The sequence below is a fragment of the Ooceraea biroi genome, chromosome 9 (assembly GCF_003672135.1).
Source record: "Ooceraea biroi isolate clonal line C1 chromosome 9, Obir_v5.4, whole genome shotgun sequence".
Lineage (NCBI taxonomy): Eukaryota > Metazoa > Arthropoda > Insecta > Hymenoptera > Formicidae > Ooceraea > Ooceraea biroi.
In genome coordinates, this window is record NC_039514.1 from 11425527 (window position 1) to 11447579 (window position 22053).

General features: G+C 44.2%; 1 protein-coding gene and 1 long non-coding RNA gene across 3 annotated transcripts in view; one reads left to right on the top strand and one right to left on the bottom strand.

Moving 5' to 3' along the window:
- The window catches only part of LOC105283108 (netrin-1), a 162016-nt gene that overhangs the window by 122650 nt on the left and 17313 nt on the right, over positions 1-22053 (top strand). The window contains exons 3-4 of the mRNA XM_026972305.1: positions 364-513; positions 1692-1787. Of these exons, the coding sequence (XP_026828106.1) occupies positions 364-513; positions 1692-1787 (246 nt within the window). The remainder of the gene's footprint in view (positions 1-363; positions 514-1691; positions 1788-22053) is intronic.
- LOC105283102 overlaps positions 1-22053 on the bottom strand; it is a 104989-nt gene that overhangs the window by 74521 nt on the left and 8415 nt on the right. For both annotated transcript variants that reach the window (XR_003406979.1, XR_894637.2), the window contains exon 2: positions 15229-15364. This is a non-coding gene — a long non-coding RNA (uncharacterized LOC105283102). The remainder of the gene's footprint in view (positions 1-15228; positions 15365-22053) is intronic.

Here is a 22053-nt window from a genome sequence, read left to right on the forward strand (position 1 = left end):
TCATTTTCCAGGTCGTCTATCTGGGTTGTTTCTTAATAGAACGAGCGTATCTCGAAGGCGCGTTGCAACGCGATATAGTCGACGAGTAAACTCAAACTATACCATTGTATTATACTAATACGAGCGACACCGACAAACTTCGAGAGACACAGTGAAATCGATTTAAAGCTCTTTTTAATATAAATGGATATATATAAATAAATTTATACATTAACTTATGGTAACATTTAATTGAATTTGAAAATGAAAACATAAAACTAAAGTGTACGATTTCCCAACAATGTGCATTTTTTTATTATACTTCCTCAAAGATACGTTCTTTTATTTTTCTCGCTAAGTGAATTATTATTTGTTGCATTGCAGCGTGTGACTGTCATCCAATCGGCGCTTCTGGAAAGACCTGTAACCAGAGCAGCGGCCAGTGTCCCTGCAAAGACGGTGTAACCGGTATTACTTGCAACAGATGCGCCAGAGGCTACCAGCAGAGCAGATCGCATATTGCGCCTTGCATCAGTAAGTACACGCCCACGCGCGCGCATTCGCCGCGCTTGATACCCGGTTTCATTGCCACGGTTTATCTTTTATTTCGATTTCGTTTCCGCCGGCGCTCGTCCCCCCCCCCCCCCCTTGAGCCATAAGCTCGTTTTATGCGGGTTGCACCGCTGCGAGAACGCCGGTACAGCACAAAAGAAAACACGTCGCAAAAAAGATGATGCTCCAACTGCTGGAAATAGGAAAATTCTCGTAGAGTAAGACGATGATACGACGAATTTAGAACTCTCACGAAATTATCCCGAAAATGGAAAAGCGGATTCCTCGCAGTCGTATTTCCTCAAAATATCATAGAGTTTGCAGTTATAGTTTTTCAAAATACTGGAAGATTAAAAACTCGCAAAATACACTGCAAATGCAAAACGTAAATTACATGACGGATTATTTCAGAATGAAATAGAAAAAGAACATCGCGACTTTTCTTCTGATACTACTTTGAGATATCTGGTCGTTATCCATGTATAAGTACTCGACGCGAAGGCGTGCAAAGTAGTTTGGTGAAAAAGAGAGCGCGAAGGGTTTATCGCCAGGTCGATTTCGCGATCGATCTTCCAGCGTTGCTACCAGGGTGGCAAGGAAGTCGGCCAAAAAAGATATCGGAGCCGTGCGACCACACCCGTACTCCTCTTGAGAATGATCGATCGATCGATCGACAGAAACACGCGACAATCTCAACGCCTGATCTCTTCGCGTTTGTCCAATTAGGCGAAATTTGCGAAAACGTGTTCGCGAGCACCGGATCGCGGCCCACCTTTCGGCGCGCGCCTTTTTTGGTCTCAATTCAGATTTCAATCAAGAGTGAGTGTTTGCCAAGGAACGAAAAGACCGTGCTGTTAATTTTCCGAATGCTGCCGGTTGCTTCGGATTAAAATAGCGAACGCAGTATACTTTTATTTTTATTTTCAAATATACCTCAAAAAGATTCCGGATACCAACTGTTTTTGGTAGTTTTATTGTCTTAATAATTTACGTACATCTTGGATAATTAAATTTGCAAATGGAGCACAGACGGCTTTCACAGTCTGTGCATGAGAAGAAACCAATTATCAAGTCAAGCGATGGTCTCGGGGCGAACACTTGTGAGATTAACTCAGCCTTCCATTCAAGCCTGTATCCCTCATCCGTCCGTATTCTTGCAGAGATACCCAGGGTCGTGCAGACACAGGGCACGGCTGGCGAAGAGAGCGGAGAACACGAGGACGACGACGACGAACGCGGATACGACGGACGAGCTGGTAAGTAAGTGCAAAGTAAAGGTACGCGTCCACACCGGGCAAGTGAACAGCGTATGTTAACGCGAATCTTCAGATGCCATACTCTTGTTCATTTATTTCTATTCAATCTCAGTGGCGAACATTCGCATTCGGCTAGATTCAATAGCCAATGCATATCATTTAAAGCTTCAATTACTTCCGGTTGCGTAAGTAAAACGGAATGCCAATCACGTTAAATATCGATTCAATTTAATTCTTGTGTATGACTTCAGCAGTAAAACTTCGCATTCATTCGTTTATTTAGTGTATTTTAACACTCGATCACGTCGCTCACGTTAAGTATCCTCCGAACTTGTTGACATTCCGCGCGTCACACCGCGACACCGCGTCGAAGTCTCCATTGGTGACATACTGAGCGACGTAAAAATCGCTGGTGAATGTAAGAAGACCAGGCGGGTGGGTGAGGGAGCAGGAGAAAAGGAAGAAGGATAACATCTCCTCAGGCCTCGCGAGAGACGAGCGATGTTGGCGTAGGTCGGTATATTCCGATGTCACGTATTCAGTACTAAATGTCCCTGTCCTGAGTTACATTTGTCTTCTACGAAGGTTTAATACGTACGTGAGGCGAGAGTCAAACAGCTGCATTTAGCGCTCGCGAGATATGAATATGAACACGACAACTTCTCCAAAGTAACTTGATGAGTAAAGTAATGTTACAAGAAATTCCTGAGATAATATATAATTATCATACTACCTACATAATCCACTAAATCTTGAAATTATGTTATGAGGAAAGTACGTTTGGAAAACATGTGCAAGTATTCTACAATCAGCTCACGTAAACTTTTTAAGCTGCTAAACTTTTAATACATCCCGCATGCGCGCGTAGAATACCCAAGTGGACTTTGACGCGGAGCTGCGCGGAGCAGATCGCGGTATTATTTCCGCAAATTTAACGAGAACCGGGGTGGAAGGAAGTCGATCTGGGATCCTGTCACCACGTGCTAGAACGGAATGCGGGCGCTATATTAATTTAGCGAAGAGAGCAGGCGAAACCTGCGAGGCGAGCGAGCGAGATGGAGTAAAGAGGGTTCGGAATGTCTAGCCGCTCGGCCGCAGCCTCTCAGCCACCCCTAATGGCTTAATTAAAACTACCCTCGCTTGCGGCTCACCCGTTTACTCCACGTTTCTGCTCGTATCGCGACGCGCGATTTCCGCGGCGAGCTCGTAACCGCGCGAGCGAGCGCGCGAACGAGCAAATCCTCCTCTCGAGACGTCGATACGTTCCAATGGCTCGACCTTTTCGACGCTCGCGGTATGTGCTCAAATGAAACTGAAACCGCGCAAAGTACCAGCGGAATACTTTCTTTTGTACTCAAAACTGATGAAATTCCTTGAAACGCGGAGAATTCTCCAGTCGAATTCCGGGATGGTGTGTCTTCCGTAACGCAGAATTCTGCTTTTGCGACGCAAACACGCGGCACCACTTTTCTTTAGAAAATCGCTGTTACGTAAAAACTTGTTCTCTTCGCTTTACAAACATTAACGTCACAAGCAATACATAAGAAATCTACGCATAATAATATAAATAACTAGCATGCCCTGTCCCGGCTTCGCCCGCGATATTATAAAAACACATTTTACCCCTTCTCACCCGTTAGGGGTGGAATTTCGGAAAACCCACCCTTAGTGAGCACCTACGTAATAGTAGGAATATACCCTTAAAATTTCAAGTCGATGGGTGCAGTGGTTCGGGCTGCACGTCGATGAGTCAGTGAGTGGTATTTGGCTTATATATATATATAGATTTAAGATATTGTCGGTTGCAATTTAACATTATCGGATATCACAGTAGCATAATATTAGAACGTTTCCATCCTGTTTCATGTATGTTTTTTATATGTGTATATGTGATATAGAAATAATTCAGCGTGAAATTTATTCCAATGTCAAGATTATGCAATATTTTCATCGCGAGCATCACGCCGAAGATCAGTGTAAACAGGTCGTTCGCTCGGCGATGCGCAGCGCTGCTGCAACATATAATCGGATAAGCCGCTGGATTTTAAGCTTGTAAAACCGTACTGACAATGCGTCTTGCGTTCACGACGGATCGAGCGATTTTTCCGGGTGGGAAACTGACGCACGAAAAGCGAGAAGCTCTCATGGCTGTCGTCTCTCTCGAGCTCCCTCGTTACATCGAACGCACGCGTTTCCACCCACGCATGCTCTATATAATGCGGAACGTAGATTACGCCTCGACGCTCCCTACATTTCGAGCGCGAGTGAAATATCGACGTACGAGGAGGAATATCGCGATCGAGTTTGCACCTGGAGCCGGATTCGCCCCGCGGATGCCGCGATGCTAATCAACAGACGCCGCGATCGCCTACGATTCCTATTTTATTTTTTCTCTCACATCGTGAGATATTTTAATCATGCGCATAAATTTCATCTTGAAATTAATCAGAATACCAAACTTTTACTTCTACGATTATGCATGAACTGAGTAGATTACGTGCGATAGTAGATCCTATTTGCTATTGTGCTTTTTATGATCAGACTTGTAACGAGCATTAAACAACTTATTACAATAACTTATTTATTATTCAAGTATAATTCGCGAAAGAAGCTCCTTTATTGTAACAGCTTGTATATCTGGCGAGTTAGTACTCGGAAGTTTCGCGAGCTAACTAGCTTACATATCGAAGTGGGATTATCGCGGTCGGGTCCGATTTTACTCGCGCGAGCGTTTTTTGCCATCGCGGCGAGACCGCCGCGGCGGTTTACGAGACGCGCGTAGAGGTTTTCGCCGCCTACGCGGCATGCATAATTCCGCGCATTAGATTATGCCGCGACACCACCTACTCCGGGCCGGGCCGGGCTGAGTGAAATATCGACGCGCGAAGGAGAGTAGTATCGTAATCGAATTTACACCTGGCGAGCGTCGCTGTAAATTCTTGCGGGGAAACTGCCGCGGGAACGGCCCGCGTAAATTATCTGCCGTAATAGGCCTCCTGGAAATGCTCCTCTCGCGAGCAATCTCCCCTTGCTCTCCCAGCAGCGGAATCGCGATCTCGACCCTCTGATTTCGATAACGCTGCGATAACGTCGCAAGTCAATGATCTCGTACAACGGCCGCAGAGGGAGAGAGATAAAGAGAAGAAATGCTGCACGAAGAAAATGCTCGTCTTCTAACGAGGCGACATTAACAACACGGTCGCGTTGATAGATCTGACATTGCGGATTAACGTATCGGTTCACGCGTTCGTGATCATCCCGCTCGTCAATCTCACGACAGTCTGCGATTCATTCTGGTAAAAACGTGATTTCGTGCTTAATTACCGCAACGTCTCGCGCGAGAAATGAGAGAGCCACGTCGCGCACGGAAAATAGGCGAGAATCAAGTTTTCGCGGAGGAAAAATCGCCATTCAGCCTCATCAGGTATTCCGAGGGCTAAAGAGAACATCCGGCAGACCTGCGACACGTCCCGTGTAACGAGTCGATTTTGTAGCGAGAGATTAAATCGCGCGTCGCGATTTAATAATATTAAAAATAGACGCTGGGCCGAACCGGTACCAACCGATTTATGCGCGTATGTATCCGTTTGGATACTTGCGAGGTCTCGAAGGGATGAACGATCAAGATTAAGCTGATCCTGATTTTCACGTCTTCGAAATTTCATTAGGACGCGAGGCAGTCCGTCCATCCGTCTGATCGTTCGCTCATCTCGTCGCGTGCAGGTTTCAGACTTCATTACCGGTTTTACTCTCATTCCTTCGCTCGGTAAAGCGAGAGAACCCATGAGCTTACTTCTTTATTTTTCAATTTCCGCCACCTTAACTTCGCGATTCTGGCCGATCTCTCCATGGCGTGCCTGCAATGGCTGTGCAACGATCCTGCGCTGCGTTTTACTCACACTCGGCGAGTCAGCGGATGCAAAGAGAGAGATAAGGAGTTATCAGAAAACATCGCGACCCACCCGTAAAACTCTCGCGCGATATCCGAGGAAATAGCATCGCGATGGTCGTACATTATGCGCATCGACGCTCGCACGTTCAAGTGCGCACTTTAAAGCGCGGCTACAAGCCCACAAACATCATCGGCGAATATTATTCAAAGTGGATTCGCGTATTTTGATTGCGAATAACTTACGATACACGTGGCGAGTGCGGCCGACCGACGATACGTTTCGCGTCTATATTTCACGGACCAGTCAATTTCAAACGTCATGTTATTTGAGCGAAGGCACTGCAGCAATATATCATCTTTATGCATATATTTGTGCCGCTGGTGCGCGAGCCAAGTTCTAGATGAAATAGAATGGACGGATTCCTATGCAATATACAAGCAATTTCCTAGAGTAAACGTGGAGCACGCTATCTGCTGCGGATACATCGACATTTCAGTATCTCTCTAATCGGTTTCGTAATTTTTAAAACACGGATTGCTCTCTCTCTCTCTCGTGTCAAACACTGAGAAATTGACGGATATCTCAAACGCCGCGCGAATCGGCTGATTGGCTTGATGGAAAATTTTAATTGAGTACTCAGTGTTATAACAAGTCACGAATTTCAACCGTAATTTCCTGCATACAGAGTTGATTGTGTTACGCCTATTAACAGAGTACGTCAGTATCGTGGCATCAATCACCACACGATCTCCATGGTATATACTCGACACGTTAACAAGCTTTGTAACAGACACGTTCAGATATGCAGATGCGTTTCATTTTCCACGCTGACGAGAAAACAAACCGTTTCAACCACCACGCGCAGACGGGAGGAAACTTCAGATAACATGTCGCGTCGGCGAACGATCTGTGGGTGCGCGTTCCCGGCTTAACGTCTACATATCATTACAATGTAAGATCAATCTCCGAGAGATGCGCGCGGATCTCTCGTATCGTCGATGAGATCCACTTGACGCAATCCGCCCACGCGGATCACACCGCGAACCGGCGCGATTGTCGTTGGACACGCAGCATCCTCGTTGTGGAGACCAAGAGGAGCCTTCTGATCTTACCTTCCGCCGCCCCGGGGACGGGTCCGCCCCCTCGCCGTTATTCATAAGCAGCGCGATAATTACGGCGAACTGGTAGCCCTCGGCTACCTTTTATCCCCTTGTACCCTCGTCGGGAAGAAGCCCAAGTCCCGCGCCTTTCCCCCGTGCGGACCGCGCGTTATCGCGTGTAACGTAAGCGCGCATATCCGGCGTATGCATTCCGCGTCACGGATCGCATCTATATGTTAATGCCCCGCGCAACGCGCCGGCCGTAATTCTCGCTCGGCGCACCCACGCCCGGAGCGCGCGGAGCCTGCGACTTCGTCGTGCGATACCGATGAGACCGAGAATCACGAGGTTGATCCGAATGCTGAATCCTACCGCGGTTTGACAGTTTGATTAATATTAGTTTTAGTCAAGGTTTTGATAAATCATCATACATCATCTTAAAAAGACCTCTAATAATTATTTGATTGATTACGTGTTACTGAGAAATAATTACTGATAATTGGAGGTGTGGATCAAGTACGGAAGAATTGTAGTGCCTCATTTCGGTTTGGACTATAAACATTTCTGTCCTTTCCTACAAAAACATTTAATAATTACAGACGAAAGCTGCGTTCGTTACGTATTTACGTGATTGTGAGATCTAGCCGGTCGCGTTTGAGTTATTATTTCAATTGCAGAGGCCGATGTATCTTTATTCAATCGAGTTTTAAACGAGCCAACGACTCGGCGCAACTTGTTGATGCAAATCACGGACGGAGGATAGGGATAAAAGAGTGATTATCTTGATAAATTATTCAGCCCGGATTACCATAAACGCGCTCGCGCGCGCAGAAAGGTTTACTCCACTTCCACAGAGCGGACAGGTGCGAGGTGTCTTTCCGCGCGGCGCTTTGATCGCTCGCCTGATAAATTCGGGTTTAATTATTTGGCTTACACTCGCGATGCCGACTCTGGTTTTAATTCGCCGGCGTATTCTTGCGCAACCGAGCTATAAATACGTGGCTGGCGCAATCGCCGGCCACGACAAGAAGACGTCTCGATGCAAATTGCAAATCGACGATCAGATCGAAGGAACGATTAGGCTAATAAATTATTCAGTTGGAATTATCATAAACGCGTTCATGCATATTTCACCGTTTACAAAGCGACTAGCGGCGAGTAACTTTCTGCGGCACGTGATCGACAAACAAACGACGGACTCACTCATAATCAGGCTGTTAAGTGCACTCGTAACGTTACTCGAATTGCAAGTTTGCTTGACATAATCGTAAAACGATACGAGCTGACATTCACGCGAGTTATACAAGTCGGCGAAATTAAAAAAACGATTATCCTTTGACAAATCATCTCTGCCCAAGGACGTCGTAAACGTGAGCGCAAAGAGCGTTCTCTATTTCTAGCCCGTCAAGTTGCTCGTTGCGTGTTTTAATGCAATCATTAACCCCCGTAGAATCATGTTGTAGCGCGAGCGCATTTTATAGAAAACTATAAAACAAATTACCCTAATAAAAGAAGTAACGAATTATTACGTACAAGACGATACATCGTGTACGCTAACTCACTATTGTATTGTCGGTCATTATCTGTTTGCGAAACGCAGGAACACTCGAGCGAGTACTTTCATTCGATTTCCCTTAATCGAGGGAAAACATCGATCGCATCTCGGGTTGTATTCTATCATCCGCCGAAAATCGAGGGTGCTTTCCTACGTCCCGGCACTTATGATCCGCCATTGAGCACTCGACTAGCATTCACGGGAACAAAGGAGACCGTGCGGGCAAAAGCGGAGCCGAAAAATCTCGTTTCGCTGTCGACGATTCCGCCCTTAACAGAAGCCACGCTCTCTCTCGGGGCATTTGAGTGCTCCGAGAGTTTTTCTTTTCTGCCGGCGACCTAGTAGGAAACAGACCGGACCGACAATCCCGCGTCAAAGGTGCAAAAAGCAGCGAGTCTATATTGCAATAAAGAATCATCGCAGTTTCGTAAGTAATTCGCGTTTCTTACATTAAAGACTGCTTAAGTAGGTAAAGATCAAAATTGATTTTAATATCATTTCTGACCTCTCGAATGCGCATTCCTTTATTCATTGCATTTTTGAGTCTCGAAGCGAGTGTCAGAAATGACATTTTACGACGCACATCCTAATTCGGTAATATCGGGTATTACACGCATTGACGGATCTGAAGGGCAGACCCCTGGCCTGTTATTAAATTAACCTTCGTCAAGACCTGTTATTAAATTAAGCTGCCGGCAATCGCGCGTACGTGTACTCCGACTAACTGTAGATAATTTCATGTTTAATGTAAGCGAAGTGTCAATCTTTAAAACAATCTTCAACCCTATATATCAAGGTACGTACTTTACGACGCCCAACGTTCATGCTGTCATTACGCGAGACATTAAATCACGCGTTTTTCTGGTGACGAACTGTAGTTATTTCAGCTGAAGTCGTTTCATGAATGGAACTTTCTTAAAAAGTAGTTACCGTGGGCAACTGCTTCGCCCATTTTGCGGTAAAATCGAACTTTTATAAATGTCATACTATTAAAACGAATGTACGTGAATGTATATCTGCGCGGCGAAATAATAATAATAACTCGGGAGGGAAGGGGCGAACCCTCCCTTCGGATCTCCCTTAAACAGAGCACGAGGCAGAGATGTAAGGGGTGCAGGAGGCATGACTTCAAAAAGGGAAAGGGAAAGAAAGCAAGAGGGAGTCGCGTGCGTAGCTGAATATGTTTAACCGCTCACATATGCACGCGCGCGCGGCTTTGAGCCTCTTTCCGCGTGCATGTCGCTCGCGTACAGTACTCGTTTTATCGACGTCGTCCGAACATCGATGCTCCAGGGAAAATGACGTAAATGCCAACGAAGGGCTACGGTAATGACGGCGATTAAGAGCGTCCGCGAGACCAGTCCGGTTTATTTCTACGAGTTATCGGCGACGCGAGAAAAGTGCCGCCCCGTTAAACTGCACGGGCTCGCTTGCTCGCTCGCGGACAAAATCGTTTCGCATCTGCTTTGCTTGTAATGTAAATTCCTTCGCCGTGTAATGACTGTCCGTATACGAGCTTCGTCTATCACTACGATGCGATCCGTCGAGAACCGCGTCGTGATGTCGTAACTTTTGCATCCTAATGTTTGCACGTGTTCATTCACATCCTGATTCTCCGGTCGCACGACCGATCGCGAATGATCATTTCTACATTCCGTCCTGCCTTCGCGTGTTCTTCATTCACACATACAATTAAGTATATCTTACCGCGTTACGGAAGGCAAGTGAGAAAATTCAAGAAAACGTTTGTGTTTCTTATTACGATTTATGATTGACTGATAATTTTTGGCATTTTGGCTTTTGTTTCTGAAAGGAACGGATATACGGGAGAGATTTTCACGTTTATAATAGTCTAATCGAATCATTTCCATAGGTTTAACCTATCAGGAACTCTAGAACTATTAAAAAGGGAGCCAGAATTCTCAATAATTAATGATTTTCCGCGAAATGATACGCCAGCTTCACACACACTCATTTCCATCTCTCTATACGTTTGATTTACCGATTAATGTGATTTTGTTGAGGCGAGGGGATCTCAAAGTCACGGATTTACGAGGCTCGTTAATTATAATTATTTCCCGCGCGAGCTCTTTAATAGTCGCGTATTCCGATATTTCCTAATGGTACAATACATATAACAGCCTATCGGGATTTGCATTATATTTGCATTTTTTTAGAACGAATTGTTCTTCCACCGGATTAAAGAACTTATGTAGTCCGACAAAAAGACGATACAGAAGTAGTAAATACTGGTGCCGATAATAATGTTCAAGCATGCAATTAGTTTATTCTACAATAATGTTACATAAGGTATGCAAATATTGGTAATGTTGCAGCTTGACATTATGGAACACGATAGATAATGTGACAATATACAAATTAATCATTTATTTAGCTCGGCATGACACAATTATGATTTTCAGAGCATTAATGATTTACTGTTCCAAAGATTATATGTGAAAATTTCCAAAAGATGTTTGGAAATATGCATTTCTGCCACAAACTCCGCATTATGCCCCGTCGAGTTTACGTCGAGATAGAAGCACAAGGGACTTAATGGCGAGCCTTGGTGACTGTACTGGTGCGTAAACGTGTTGCGTGCGCGTATGCGCTCGGATAAACGCCCACCGAGGGTCTTTCCGTTTCGGGAAACATACCCCGAGCACTGTTTGCACACTACATCGGTTCGCGTTCTCTTTCCCGTTTTCTTCCTTTTCCATCATGGATGCACGCTTAAAGCGGCGATGCGCTTTCCCTTCATCCGGCACGTATCGCGCGCGATATGTCAGACGTACACGAATACGTCCGCGAGAGCTCGAATCGGCCGAATACGGCCGGCGTGTAATTTACACGTTTCTAATGCATGCAATAAGATTCCTCGAGCGAGTTGCAACACTGGCTTCTCGGCGCAAAGCGCAGAAATAATTATTTTTCTGAAATATCGAGATACGAAAGGCTATCGACTCTGAAGAGATCAACTAATTTGGTATCGCGGAACTTGCTCGCAATGCGATACGCGAAAGCAAAGTTACGCTATAAAATTACACTATCGTGAGCCCACGTGAAAGTAATATAAATTGCACTCTGAGAAACTTGTTAAAATAGCTATATCGCATTTTTGTCTGTACCTATATCTTGTACCCAGTGAATTGTGTGTCAAGTATCCTGAACTCAATCTGAAAATTCTGCGTGCCGTTTCCGAAAGGATTAACAAGGCATTTTCCAGTAGTGGTAATTATCTTTTTGTCACTCGCTAACTTTATGATCGCAAGAAATGATCGGAAAACATTATCGTAAAAGCCATACGACTGCATTAAGATAATAATCTTCACTTTTAGAGAGGAAATGTTCGTTTACGAGGATTCTCTCTTTGCGCATCTAGCAGTAAATTTACTCGAGAGACACAGTTCAATATCTTGGTTTATCGTTCGGATAAATTTATAGCATTATTTCGCTTCAATTTGATGTATGGACCATTCGGAGAGATATCTTTCTTGCCAATATCGAAATATCTCTGGCCGATCTCATCGCATTTATCACGCTAGACCTTTTTCCTAAATACTATATGAATTTCGATATCATTTTTCCTAGACAGATATTACAAGGTAAAATGTTTCCTTTCACAATTACCATACTTTATTCTTACGCACAAGAACTAGTTTTGCACGCAATCTTTAATTTGAGCCATGCTTCAGGAAGACATTTCTTGCACAAAATGCTAACTCTATAGCTCTTGTTTCAACGAGTGACAGGCATTCATTTTGATGATTCGAAAGATAGAACGTGGAAAGAATAGTCTTCGAGCAATTTTACCATTGTCGATCGCAGTAAAACAGCCTGCCTTTCACGTATGTTTTCCCGCGATGCCACCAGCACGATGCCCCGACGGCCATATATTGTTAGTTACGCGAAAGGAAGTAACTTTCGCAGGAAATGACCTTTCGCGCGCGCTTCGTCGAGACGACGCGACGTGTCGGGAACGAGCAGCCAATCGATCTGTTTTTCGCGGACTGTTAAAGCCGAACGAATGTTTCGTCGTCGAGGTGATTTTGAAGTCTATTGATCTTCCGACATTTTTATGACGAAGAAACCAACTCCGAATTATCAAGGAACATGTTTATCCGATTATTTCAATACGCATAAAGAATTATTAACATATTCCGTGAAGCGAAAAGATCAAATTAACGTACTCGGTTTCGTCGGATCATTTGAAGACATGTAAAAGTACCATCATTCGAGATTCCAGACAATGGCGTCGTTTGTGCAACGGCGATTATAATTAAGCGTGAAAAAGATCCTCAAGACGGATCCTGAAGCCGCGACTGAAATACCCGGCGAAAATTTTCGGGCGACGACCCTTCCGTCAACGGATGTGAGACAATGTTCTATGGGTTGCGGCCAATCACGACCTAATTACGCATACGAGGTATCATCATGATACGCATCGCCCGCGGCGATGTAAATTTTTCGCGAAAAAAGGATCGCTCGTAGCAGGCTCGCGCACGTACCTACGTGAAAATGGAGAACCAACCGCCTAAGGCGTTTTATTCCGGCCGAGCGGATCGGCTGGTCGGTATTATTCAAAAATCCCCGCAACCCTGCTCTTACGCTTCCTTACCCTCAATTAGCAACGCGATACTCGAACGCGAAGCTTTATAGGAACGATTTGCGAGTAACGAGGGAACTTTATGGACTTATTGCCAGCCGCCGCCGCGCACACGCGATTTTTCCCGAATATTAAATCATTAAATCATCCACGTCTCGAAGGGCAAGCACGGTCCCTGAATTCGATCACTTACCTTTGTAGTACTATATCCAAAGGTGTTTATAGAAAATTTAAAAAATGCGCGATAATCCGATTCAAATTATATTAATCATATCTTGCACTTTAATTAAAAAATTAAAACTCAGAAAATAATTCAACTGAAGTAAGCTTTCGTGTACTTTTATTTTAATTTGCCCTCATAAATATCCGAGAAAATTTACTCGAGAAAATCTTGCACGGAAAAAGTGAGATTAGGTTATCTTTAGCGCGATAATGTCCGACTAACTTGAACAGTATTTCCAGCGTTGCTCCACCAAACTAGATTAAAGTTAACGGACGTTAATGAAACGATTAGTCTTCGACTTATACGATTAATCTGTTGGTACAAGTACCGAGTTTATCTGAAGCAGTTGCGCGTTCCATCAATCTGGCTTTAAATTATATGTTTATAATTGTATTAAGCTGTCAGTTGTGTTACCTCGTATAATCCCTCATGGTCCCTGCGGGATTTAATCCCGGAACAGGAAAAATCCCACCACCTATCTGTCCGTCTGGCCGCCCATAGACTTCCGCGCGTTAAATGCGTCTTATAATCCTCGCGTTCACCATAAGATGCACTCAAGAGTTAACTAACACCATTCAGTATATCCGAACGGTATTCACAATACGAATTCCTGAACGGCGCACAATTCTGCCGTTTACGCGGAGCCCGTTTGTCAAATTCGCCTCGATATGCGCGGGTGCCTGTATACATTGGGGAACGTCGCACCTCTTTGAGAAAAAATTGATATCGTTCGATAAAGGTTTTTACCGCTCTCCGGGATTTTTGCCGCCCGCACTTTGGCAGATCGTTTGTATCTTCCCTCACCATCGGTACTTCGTAGCTGGTCGTTCAATCTCACGCCAAGGATCAATCGAGATTTTTCCCAGATAATTGAAATTTTGCGCCCGCATAGCTTTTTCCCGGTTGATACGAGCAGTACTGAAAGGATACAAACGATCCGCTGGAATGAAACGGCGGGAAGCGTGAAATAGAACGCGCGTCTCTCTTAATCCGCGGAATACGATTCAAAAAGCATTCCGTTAATCCTCGAAATACGAGCGGGAATAGTTTTATTTTTATTTTTAATATCCCCTAATACTTTTAAATTGTCTCAACAAACAACAACACAGATACTTCCCGGTCTATTCTTCTTACGGATAGATTGATCAACTTGATTCTTCTCACATAAATAATTCCGGTACATAAGAGCATCTTAAGTGGTCAACACGGCAACGGTTCAAAATATGCAAAAGAAAATATTCGTCTGTTTGTCGCGTTGCGGAATATATACAACCTATTAGGCGAAAAAGTATCAACATCGACGTTAACGCACGGAAATAACGAGTTTCGCCAATCCGCGCGTTTAAGTAGCCGCGGCGAGTTCGCCGGTGTCGAAATTAACTGCAGTTTACTTTCGATTTGTTCGCATTTCTCTGTGTCTCTCTCTCGCCGGCCGATGCAGCAGCCGGCGGACGACACGGTTTAACGACGCTGAGATTCTCAATCACTGTAAGAGCCTAATTCTAATTCTAATAAATCCTGCTGACACCCCGCTCGCTATCGCCGTCGTGTCTCCGCGCGATGACGGATTCCCTGATGAACCGAAGCGCTCGATACGAGATGGAGGCAGCTCCGTGATTCGGAGGATTTTTTTGATCTGACATTTTTCTTATTTTGGAGTGCGGCAAAATGCATAATCTTAAGATGTATGGACTGATGTCACTCTCGAGGTGCTCTTCACTTTTATTATGTTAATTTGTTCGACTGTCCGCCCGTTCTTGCGTGGGATATTCATGTTTATGTATGCTTAGACTTTTTCATGAAATATAGACATTCAAGAGAGGATTTCTCAATATTTCCAACCACGTCGGAGATGTAAGCCGGCGAAATCGTGTACACAAATCACTGCTGCCCGTCTAGAGATTTGTGGATTCCCCAAAGTTTCAAACTGCTGCTTCCATCTGATTTCGAGCTGCCAGCCGATTTCTGCCGGCGAGAAGAGAATTCATGTTCCTACCATCGTTCATCTTTTTCTCGTGCTCCTACTGATTTTCGCATAATTGAACGCACGGCAATTTCACTCACCAGCAGGAACTCATCAGCGACTTAATCCAATATCCGTTATCGTTGCAGCGAACGATCGCCTTCGAACTTTGCGTCTTAGGAGCTTCTTCAGAACTTTTGCAGCACTCGGCAGTATGCGCGCGCGCACGTGGAGGACCTACAATAATAATTATCGTCATTATTACCACGCTGGCTTACCGGTCGGGCGCCCTAAACCAAAGTTAATTACCAGCCGCCGTGGCTAATTTAAATCAAGACTAATTGACCTGCCCCCGACCCTCGCCCCGCCGTCATTACCGCTCACACCCTGTCCCCTCCCGCATTACGAAAGTTTCGCCGAAGTTACATTATATATGGCAAGACTCCTTGGACTTTCTCTCTCTCTGTCTATCGTGATCTTTCGAGAGTCGGAGACGATGAGTTTTGTATTCATCCATTTCTGAACGAACTCAACCGTTCTTAATTCTCTGCAATGAATCTCGCACAGCAAATGCGGAAGTTGACGTCGAAAATATTCTACAAATTTCATTTTTCATATAATTTTACTTCAAATTTTACTTCAAACTTTATTTATCTTACTTTATTGAAAACATTACATATACGTTAACACGTATAATATAACTATGAAATATGCGCAATCCGGTGACTCCGGTGAAATACTATGCGGGCTTGATGAACTCTGCGTGGCAGCGTGTTACTCCGGCTTGGATGTCAGAAGGGACGATGCGCAGATGAGATGGCGTTTGTTACAAGTGAAGTCACACACAATAAATAATAGAAAATACTTTATGACTGGATAGCTCTGTGTATATTATACAGTCTTTCATGTAGGACAGATCGTCACAGACTGACTTGCTACGTGGCTCGACAATGCAAAAGGCCGAATCATACGGAACGCGCACGCCGCCGAACGTGTGTTTACATATACATATTAGCGAATATTTTGGCGCGTACATTAAAATGATCGATATCCGATTAAACAACCTAAATACATATTAATACGTTAACAATACGTATGTATACCTATGTAAAAAAAGTTGTATCCTCGCACGAAATACTAGGCGGAGAAAATCGCGTTTGAGAATCCCTGAGAACCCTCGGGCTTACAAGTATCCCACGTTAATGATCTTGCCGCAGCGGCTATCAAACCCTGTCAGAACACGATAAGAGAAAAGATATTAGCCGGAAGTAAGTTAGCCAATATAGAAACTATAAATCTGCAATTTTCAAAGATCGAAAGAGCTCGTCGAGAAAATATCTATTTAAATTATTTGATGCAAAAACAATAATAGAAAGATCGTTAAATAAAGACTGTTAAATATGTCCTTAAAGATTAGAGTGTTCAATGAACTATTTACGTCAACGCATGGCATCGATTTATAAGCGGCGCGATTCATATCGATTTAGTGGATCGCACATAAATCACAATAATTTCAATAGATTGTCGCGCGAAGACTGCGATCAATTTACAAGCATAACTAGTCCGTGGAGACTGCTTCGAGACGAGCTGGCATAGTTGCAGAAAGTAAGTACTCGCGTTTTAGCGCAATTCGGTATAAGTAAATACGCGAACAAGTTCACGTAAACGCAATTTGTCCCCGTAGTTAGGCAGAGAACATTTAAATGTGTTTTTGGTAGCCCACGGGACTATCTCTGCCAGTCGCCCAAACTTCCTCGCGCGTGAAATTGGGTTAGATACCGATTTACACAATGTCCCAGCGCTCTCGTTTCATTAATAATAATTTCGTGCTAAGGAAAACTCACTCTCCAATCTTCCGAAGAGCATAATATTATACTTCATTAATGTCGTTCACCGCTAAACTGACTTGTTAATTATATAACAACCTTCGAATTTAACTCGTAAATTGAACTTATGCACTGGTGAATCGGCTTCATGAGGAACTTCAAACGATATCGACGACCTAAGATACTAAAATATACAATATTACGAAAAATTTCCAATATAAACGCGCATAAGTATATATATCTCGCGGGACTCATTATCAAGTGAAGCGATTAAGAATGCGAGGAATGCACGCGGGCTTTGCGTGGCCGTTCGCAAATTGCGCCTGCGACGCGGTTAACGTTCGTCGAGCTAACGTTAACGCTACCGTAAACGGTGGCCGTGTCCGCGTCTCGCCGCGTAAATTCTGGCCTTAAGTCGACCGGGCGTTTAATCGCGCTCGTTTAATTTCGAGGCGAATGTGTCTCGCTGTTAAGAGGACTCGCTCACCCTCCGCCGGAGGGGGTCCTGTATCTCAAGGGCGCCGCGCGCGAAAAACCGTAGATTCTCCTCCGCCTCTGTCACGGCTGGCAGGCACCCACGCGCCCATTAAGGCCCCATACGGCCGCTATAAGGTGCTTAAGGTTCCTTGTGAGGCGCACCACGATCGAGCGACCCTTTTATAATTAAGACGTTACTTTACGAGCGCGCGGGCGCATCGCGCGTAAGTATGTCCCCGTCTCATCCCGAGACGAGAAAGACAAAAGGTGGCATGTGACAGGTAAATGGAGGCGTGCATTTTGCGCAAAGGATAATTAATTAAATCGTCCCAGCATCAAGACGGCGTACGAGAATAAAACGCAAAGTTCCGAAGCAAGGAATATTATATTCTCCGGGCGTCTCTTGCCTCGCAGAAATGCGCGAGAAATTAATTATTAATGTCTTATCAGTTGCAACACGAGCGCGGCGAGCAATTTGCATACGGCTATACGCGTAGTAGGATTACGCATTTACAAGTATTTGTAACTTAACGACTGCATTTTATTTTTGAAACGTTATGAATATTACGATAAATCGGAAAGTGATAGAAATAAATTTCGAATCTTATTAATATCACATGATTTTTTACATAAAATTTTCGTTATATGTCTTCTACGACGAGTCGCGTGGTGGTGACTTTGTAATATTGCAGCTGGCTAAGTGCACATTTAAGTCATGATGAATAGTGTACTAGCTGAGACAAATCTAACGTCACGTGTACTCATAATCTCTTCAACGAACTACCGGAGACATTAACCTTCTTGTGACGAGAACAAGTCCTGAAGGCAGCAAGTCGAGACTTACAACGTGTATACACGTGCTAAATTCATAAAGCAATAAATTTCAATCAGAAATATTCTCGTATAAATGCTCTTCTTAAAGACTTTTGCTCGTAATTTATTTTTTATAATATGTCATGCAATTTGCGATTCTATTCTTAAATATAAATTATATGTATAATATTTTAAGATGTTTTTCCATCGTATAACATTTCGATTAAGCATCGCGCACTTTTACTCACGCGGCGGATCTTTGTTCTCCGCACCAGACGTATCGGGCGGATTTTATCCGAACGAGAAAAACGGCGATCGAGGTCGGAAATTCATTCGAGGGAGCTAAACGCCGTCGTAGGTCTCCACGAAATCGGGGGCAGGAGGATAGTGTATCGGCGACAGTGTACCGAACCGATAAATCGTCCGATCCTCCGGTTTGCATCCGCATCCTTATTTCGGGCTATTTGTCTCGAAAGTTCCGAGAGTTTCCGGAACGGCAGCTTAAATCTTCCCGACTGATCCCGCGGGACGATCCTCCTCAAGGGAGCAGACTCCCTCGGTTTATCGAGGAAGGGAGACCGATATACGTAGCTTCGCGATCGTAGAAACTGGATTGCGGAAGCGATTATCCGTCGATTCGTGAGACTCGCCCCCGATACCGCGCGCAAAACGCAATTTACCGGAGTTGCTCGTCGATGCGATACCCGGACCGGATCGTCGAATATAACGTATCAGACCAACGACTATGCAGCTCTCGCCTTTCGCAGGACAAATGTAGAACAGCTCGAGAGTAAGAAATTTAACGACATCTTTATGTTTATTAATATTTAAAATAGTATTAAATAATTTTTCTCTTCAATGCAGGATGTTGTATGTCTCTTATTTGAATTCGTGAAATGAAGGAATATATATTATGTAGTGGATAAGAGTCTGATACGGATAGATAGCAACAAGTTAAAACCAGAAATGTTTGAAACATGTTCTTTAAGAGAAACATGGCAGCAGTATTTCTTAATGAAGATTTCATTAGAGATTATTACATATCACAATTTGTTTTCTTGCAATTACCTGTGCAATTAATCTTCCAAGGTAAAAGTACATGTACTTTACTCTTGGACTCAAGTAAAACGTAACAGGTCTTTAACTCTTGGCGAAGCATCTCTTTGATATTCCTTTAATATTAAATAATCCTGCGCGTAATCAGGTTTCTATTTAAATTGTTATTAAGGCAAAGTCGACAGCAATCTCATCAGAATGTATTTCCGAAGTTTTACGCTGTGTGACACACACGAAACATCCAGTTATCAGCATCCTCCGCCTGAAAGTGGAAAAAGAGAAAATATTTGCGCTCCGCTGTTACGTTAGTTACGGGGTTGTAGGGAAGCCCGTCTGTCAGGATGGCGAAAATTAAACGAGGCGCCCGTAGATCGTTAATCGTTGACAGCGGAGACGGCAGTTCCGCTCGGAGGGCTCATTTTCAGGGTAACCTGTCCGCAGGTCCTCAAGGTGGATTTTAATGAGAGGCCCGGGAGGTGTGACGCACAAATAACGCGAACGGAGGCGTCTCGCCTCGCTGTGTCTGCTCACGCGCTTGTACAGAGCTTATACAGAGTGTCCCAGAATCCACAGAGAGTGCACTTTCAAACAATGACGTTGAAAAACTCAGAAAAATGATAGTAGCACGTGATGACACGCATGATGCAAAATCAAGTGTATCTCAAAATTATAAGAGTCGACGTTATGCGATGCAATTCAGGATTCACCATGCACACTACGTATAACGCGCGAACGCGTTATAACGCTGAGCGGATGATTAGCCGTCGCCGGCGCGATAAAACAAATTTTTAAGTTACGGGTTGGGATCTCCCATTCGACGCGGCCGCATCGCGAGACAGCTCCGCGTTGATTAACTCCGGCTAACTACGCCCGCGGGAGCACCCGTTATACAATACCCGCAAACATCGTCAAATATTCATCCTCCGCGCGCCGCCGACCGGGAACGTGCGATCGACTCGTCCGTCGTTTACGTTTTTATCTCGGGTTCACGATGGACCCAGCGTTCTGGCACCCTCGTTTCCGGCCACCGCGGCAATAAACGAGGCACGGTCCTCCCGCCAATCCAACCCTTCTCCCTCCGACTTTTGCCACCCTCCATTCGACCACGACAGCTCTCGCCGATTCCGTTTTGAATCGGCGCTCCTGGCAGCCGCCGATAACGCGTTATCGAATATCGAAGAGGTAAATAATTCGGAAGAGCCGCATTTTTATCGCTGACCGCGGACGTGGAACTTGCATCGCCGAAAAATTGAAACATCACGCGTTTTCACGTCGTGAATTAAAGCGAGCTGCTTGCTGTATACGCTCACGGTTTTGCCATCGCGTTACAATATCGAGCAAAGGAATCTTCTTTCAGTGAGTGAGATTATACGTTTCTACAATTGTATCAATTATCTATTCAATTATCTATTCAATTATCTATTCAATTATCTATTCAATTTTTATTTTTCAGAAACAGTTGAAAGCTACGGAAGTAACATTGTCGTATATTACTTGTTAATAATTCATGAGTTTTAGTTTTCGTTCGCACCATTCGTTTAGTAATGGTACATATTTAAAATACACCGAAACTATTGACTTTAAATTATTAAATTGAAATGGAAAAGAACAAAATCCCGCTTGTGCAAATAAATAAATGTTTTATTGGCTCAGACATCGCGTGCATATTTCTCTGAAAATGATATCGAGGAACCTGTTTTAACAATAGATTTGTACAGAGATGTCAAACGGTCGTTACCACCTGTAACCCTTCCTCCAAAAAAACAGTGACGTTGGTCACAGCCGATACCGTTTCGACACGAGGCCAATATTTTTGCTCGCAAACGCGCGTCACGCTTCCGCTTTTCCGCGCGCCACTGATCGAGCGAAACGAACGATGCTCTGTTTGCAAATGTCGTGCCGTTTTAATGAACCGCGTGGCTGCTGGTCGATAATAGAATCCGTATAACGCACCCCCGACCTCGAACCGTACAACCGCACGCGAGCAACGACGTCGGCGGTATACACGCGCGGGTTACCCCAATCTGTCTCCTCGTTCTCTCTTTATCTCTCTCCCTCACCGGTAGCTAACCAAATTAAACGTAATTTGAATTTTGTTTGAAATTCAATCGAGATGCCCCACCCGCCGGCGAACGCGTTATCGAATAAAAATATTGAAAATTCCGCACGCGCAACAGCACAACGGTCACGTCCGCCAAAGCTACCGAACGGAATTTTCGAAATTCCGAATGCGATCGAACAGAGACGGATTGATAGAGATATATTGGTAGCGAGAGGGAGAAGGAGGGGGAGAAAGAGAAATCGAATCGGGTAAATGTGAAACAGAATGGAGTGGATTTTTGTTTGGCGTAGCCCCCAATCCCTCACTTTTTGCAACTTTACAACTAAAACACGCGATTTCCGCAGCATATCCGTGTACATACACGGAGCTCGATTCGCGAATATGGTTTTCATTGCTTCCTGCGTGAATTTATCGTTTTCATTAGCTGCCGTTTTGCCTGCACGCTATGGCGGATTCAACTGTTTCTGAGGTCCAAACTGCTTTTATAATTCAATACTCTGCGAGGAATTTTCAAAATAAAAAAATGTTTCTCAGCAGAAACGTCACATATTGTTTATTGAAAGCTTTTCAAAGATGAAAGATAGATACAACATTTAAAATTGAAAAATAATGTTTATTAAAATCAATGATCATTAGCAGGTTTTGATTTAGACTACCTCTTTCAGATGATCTCTGTTTTGCCTTACGCGGAA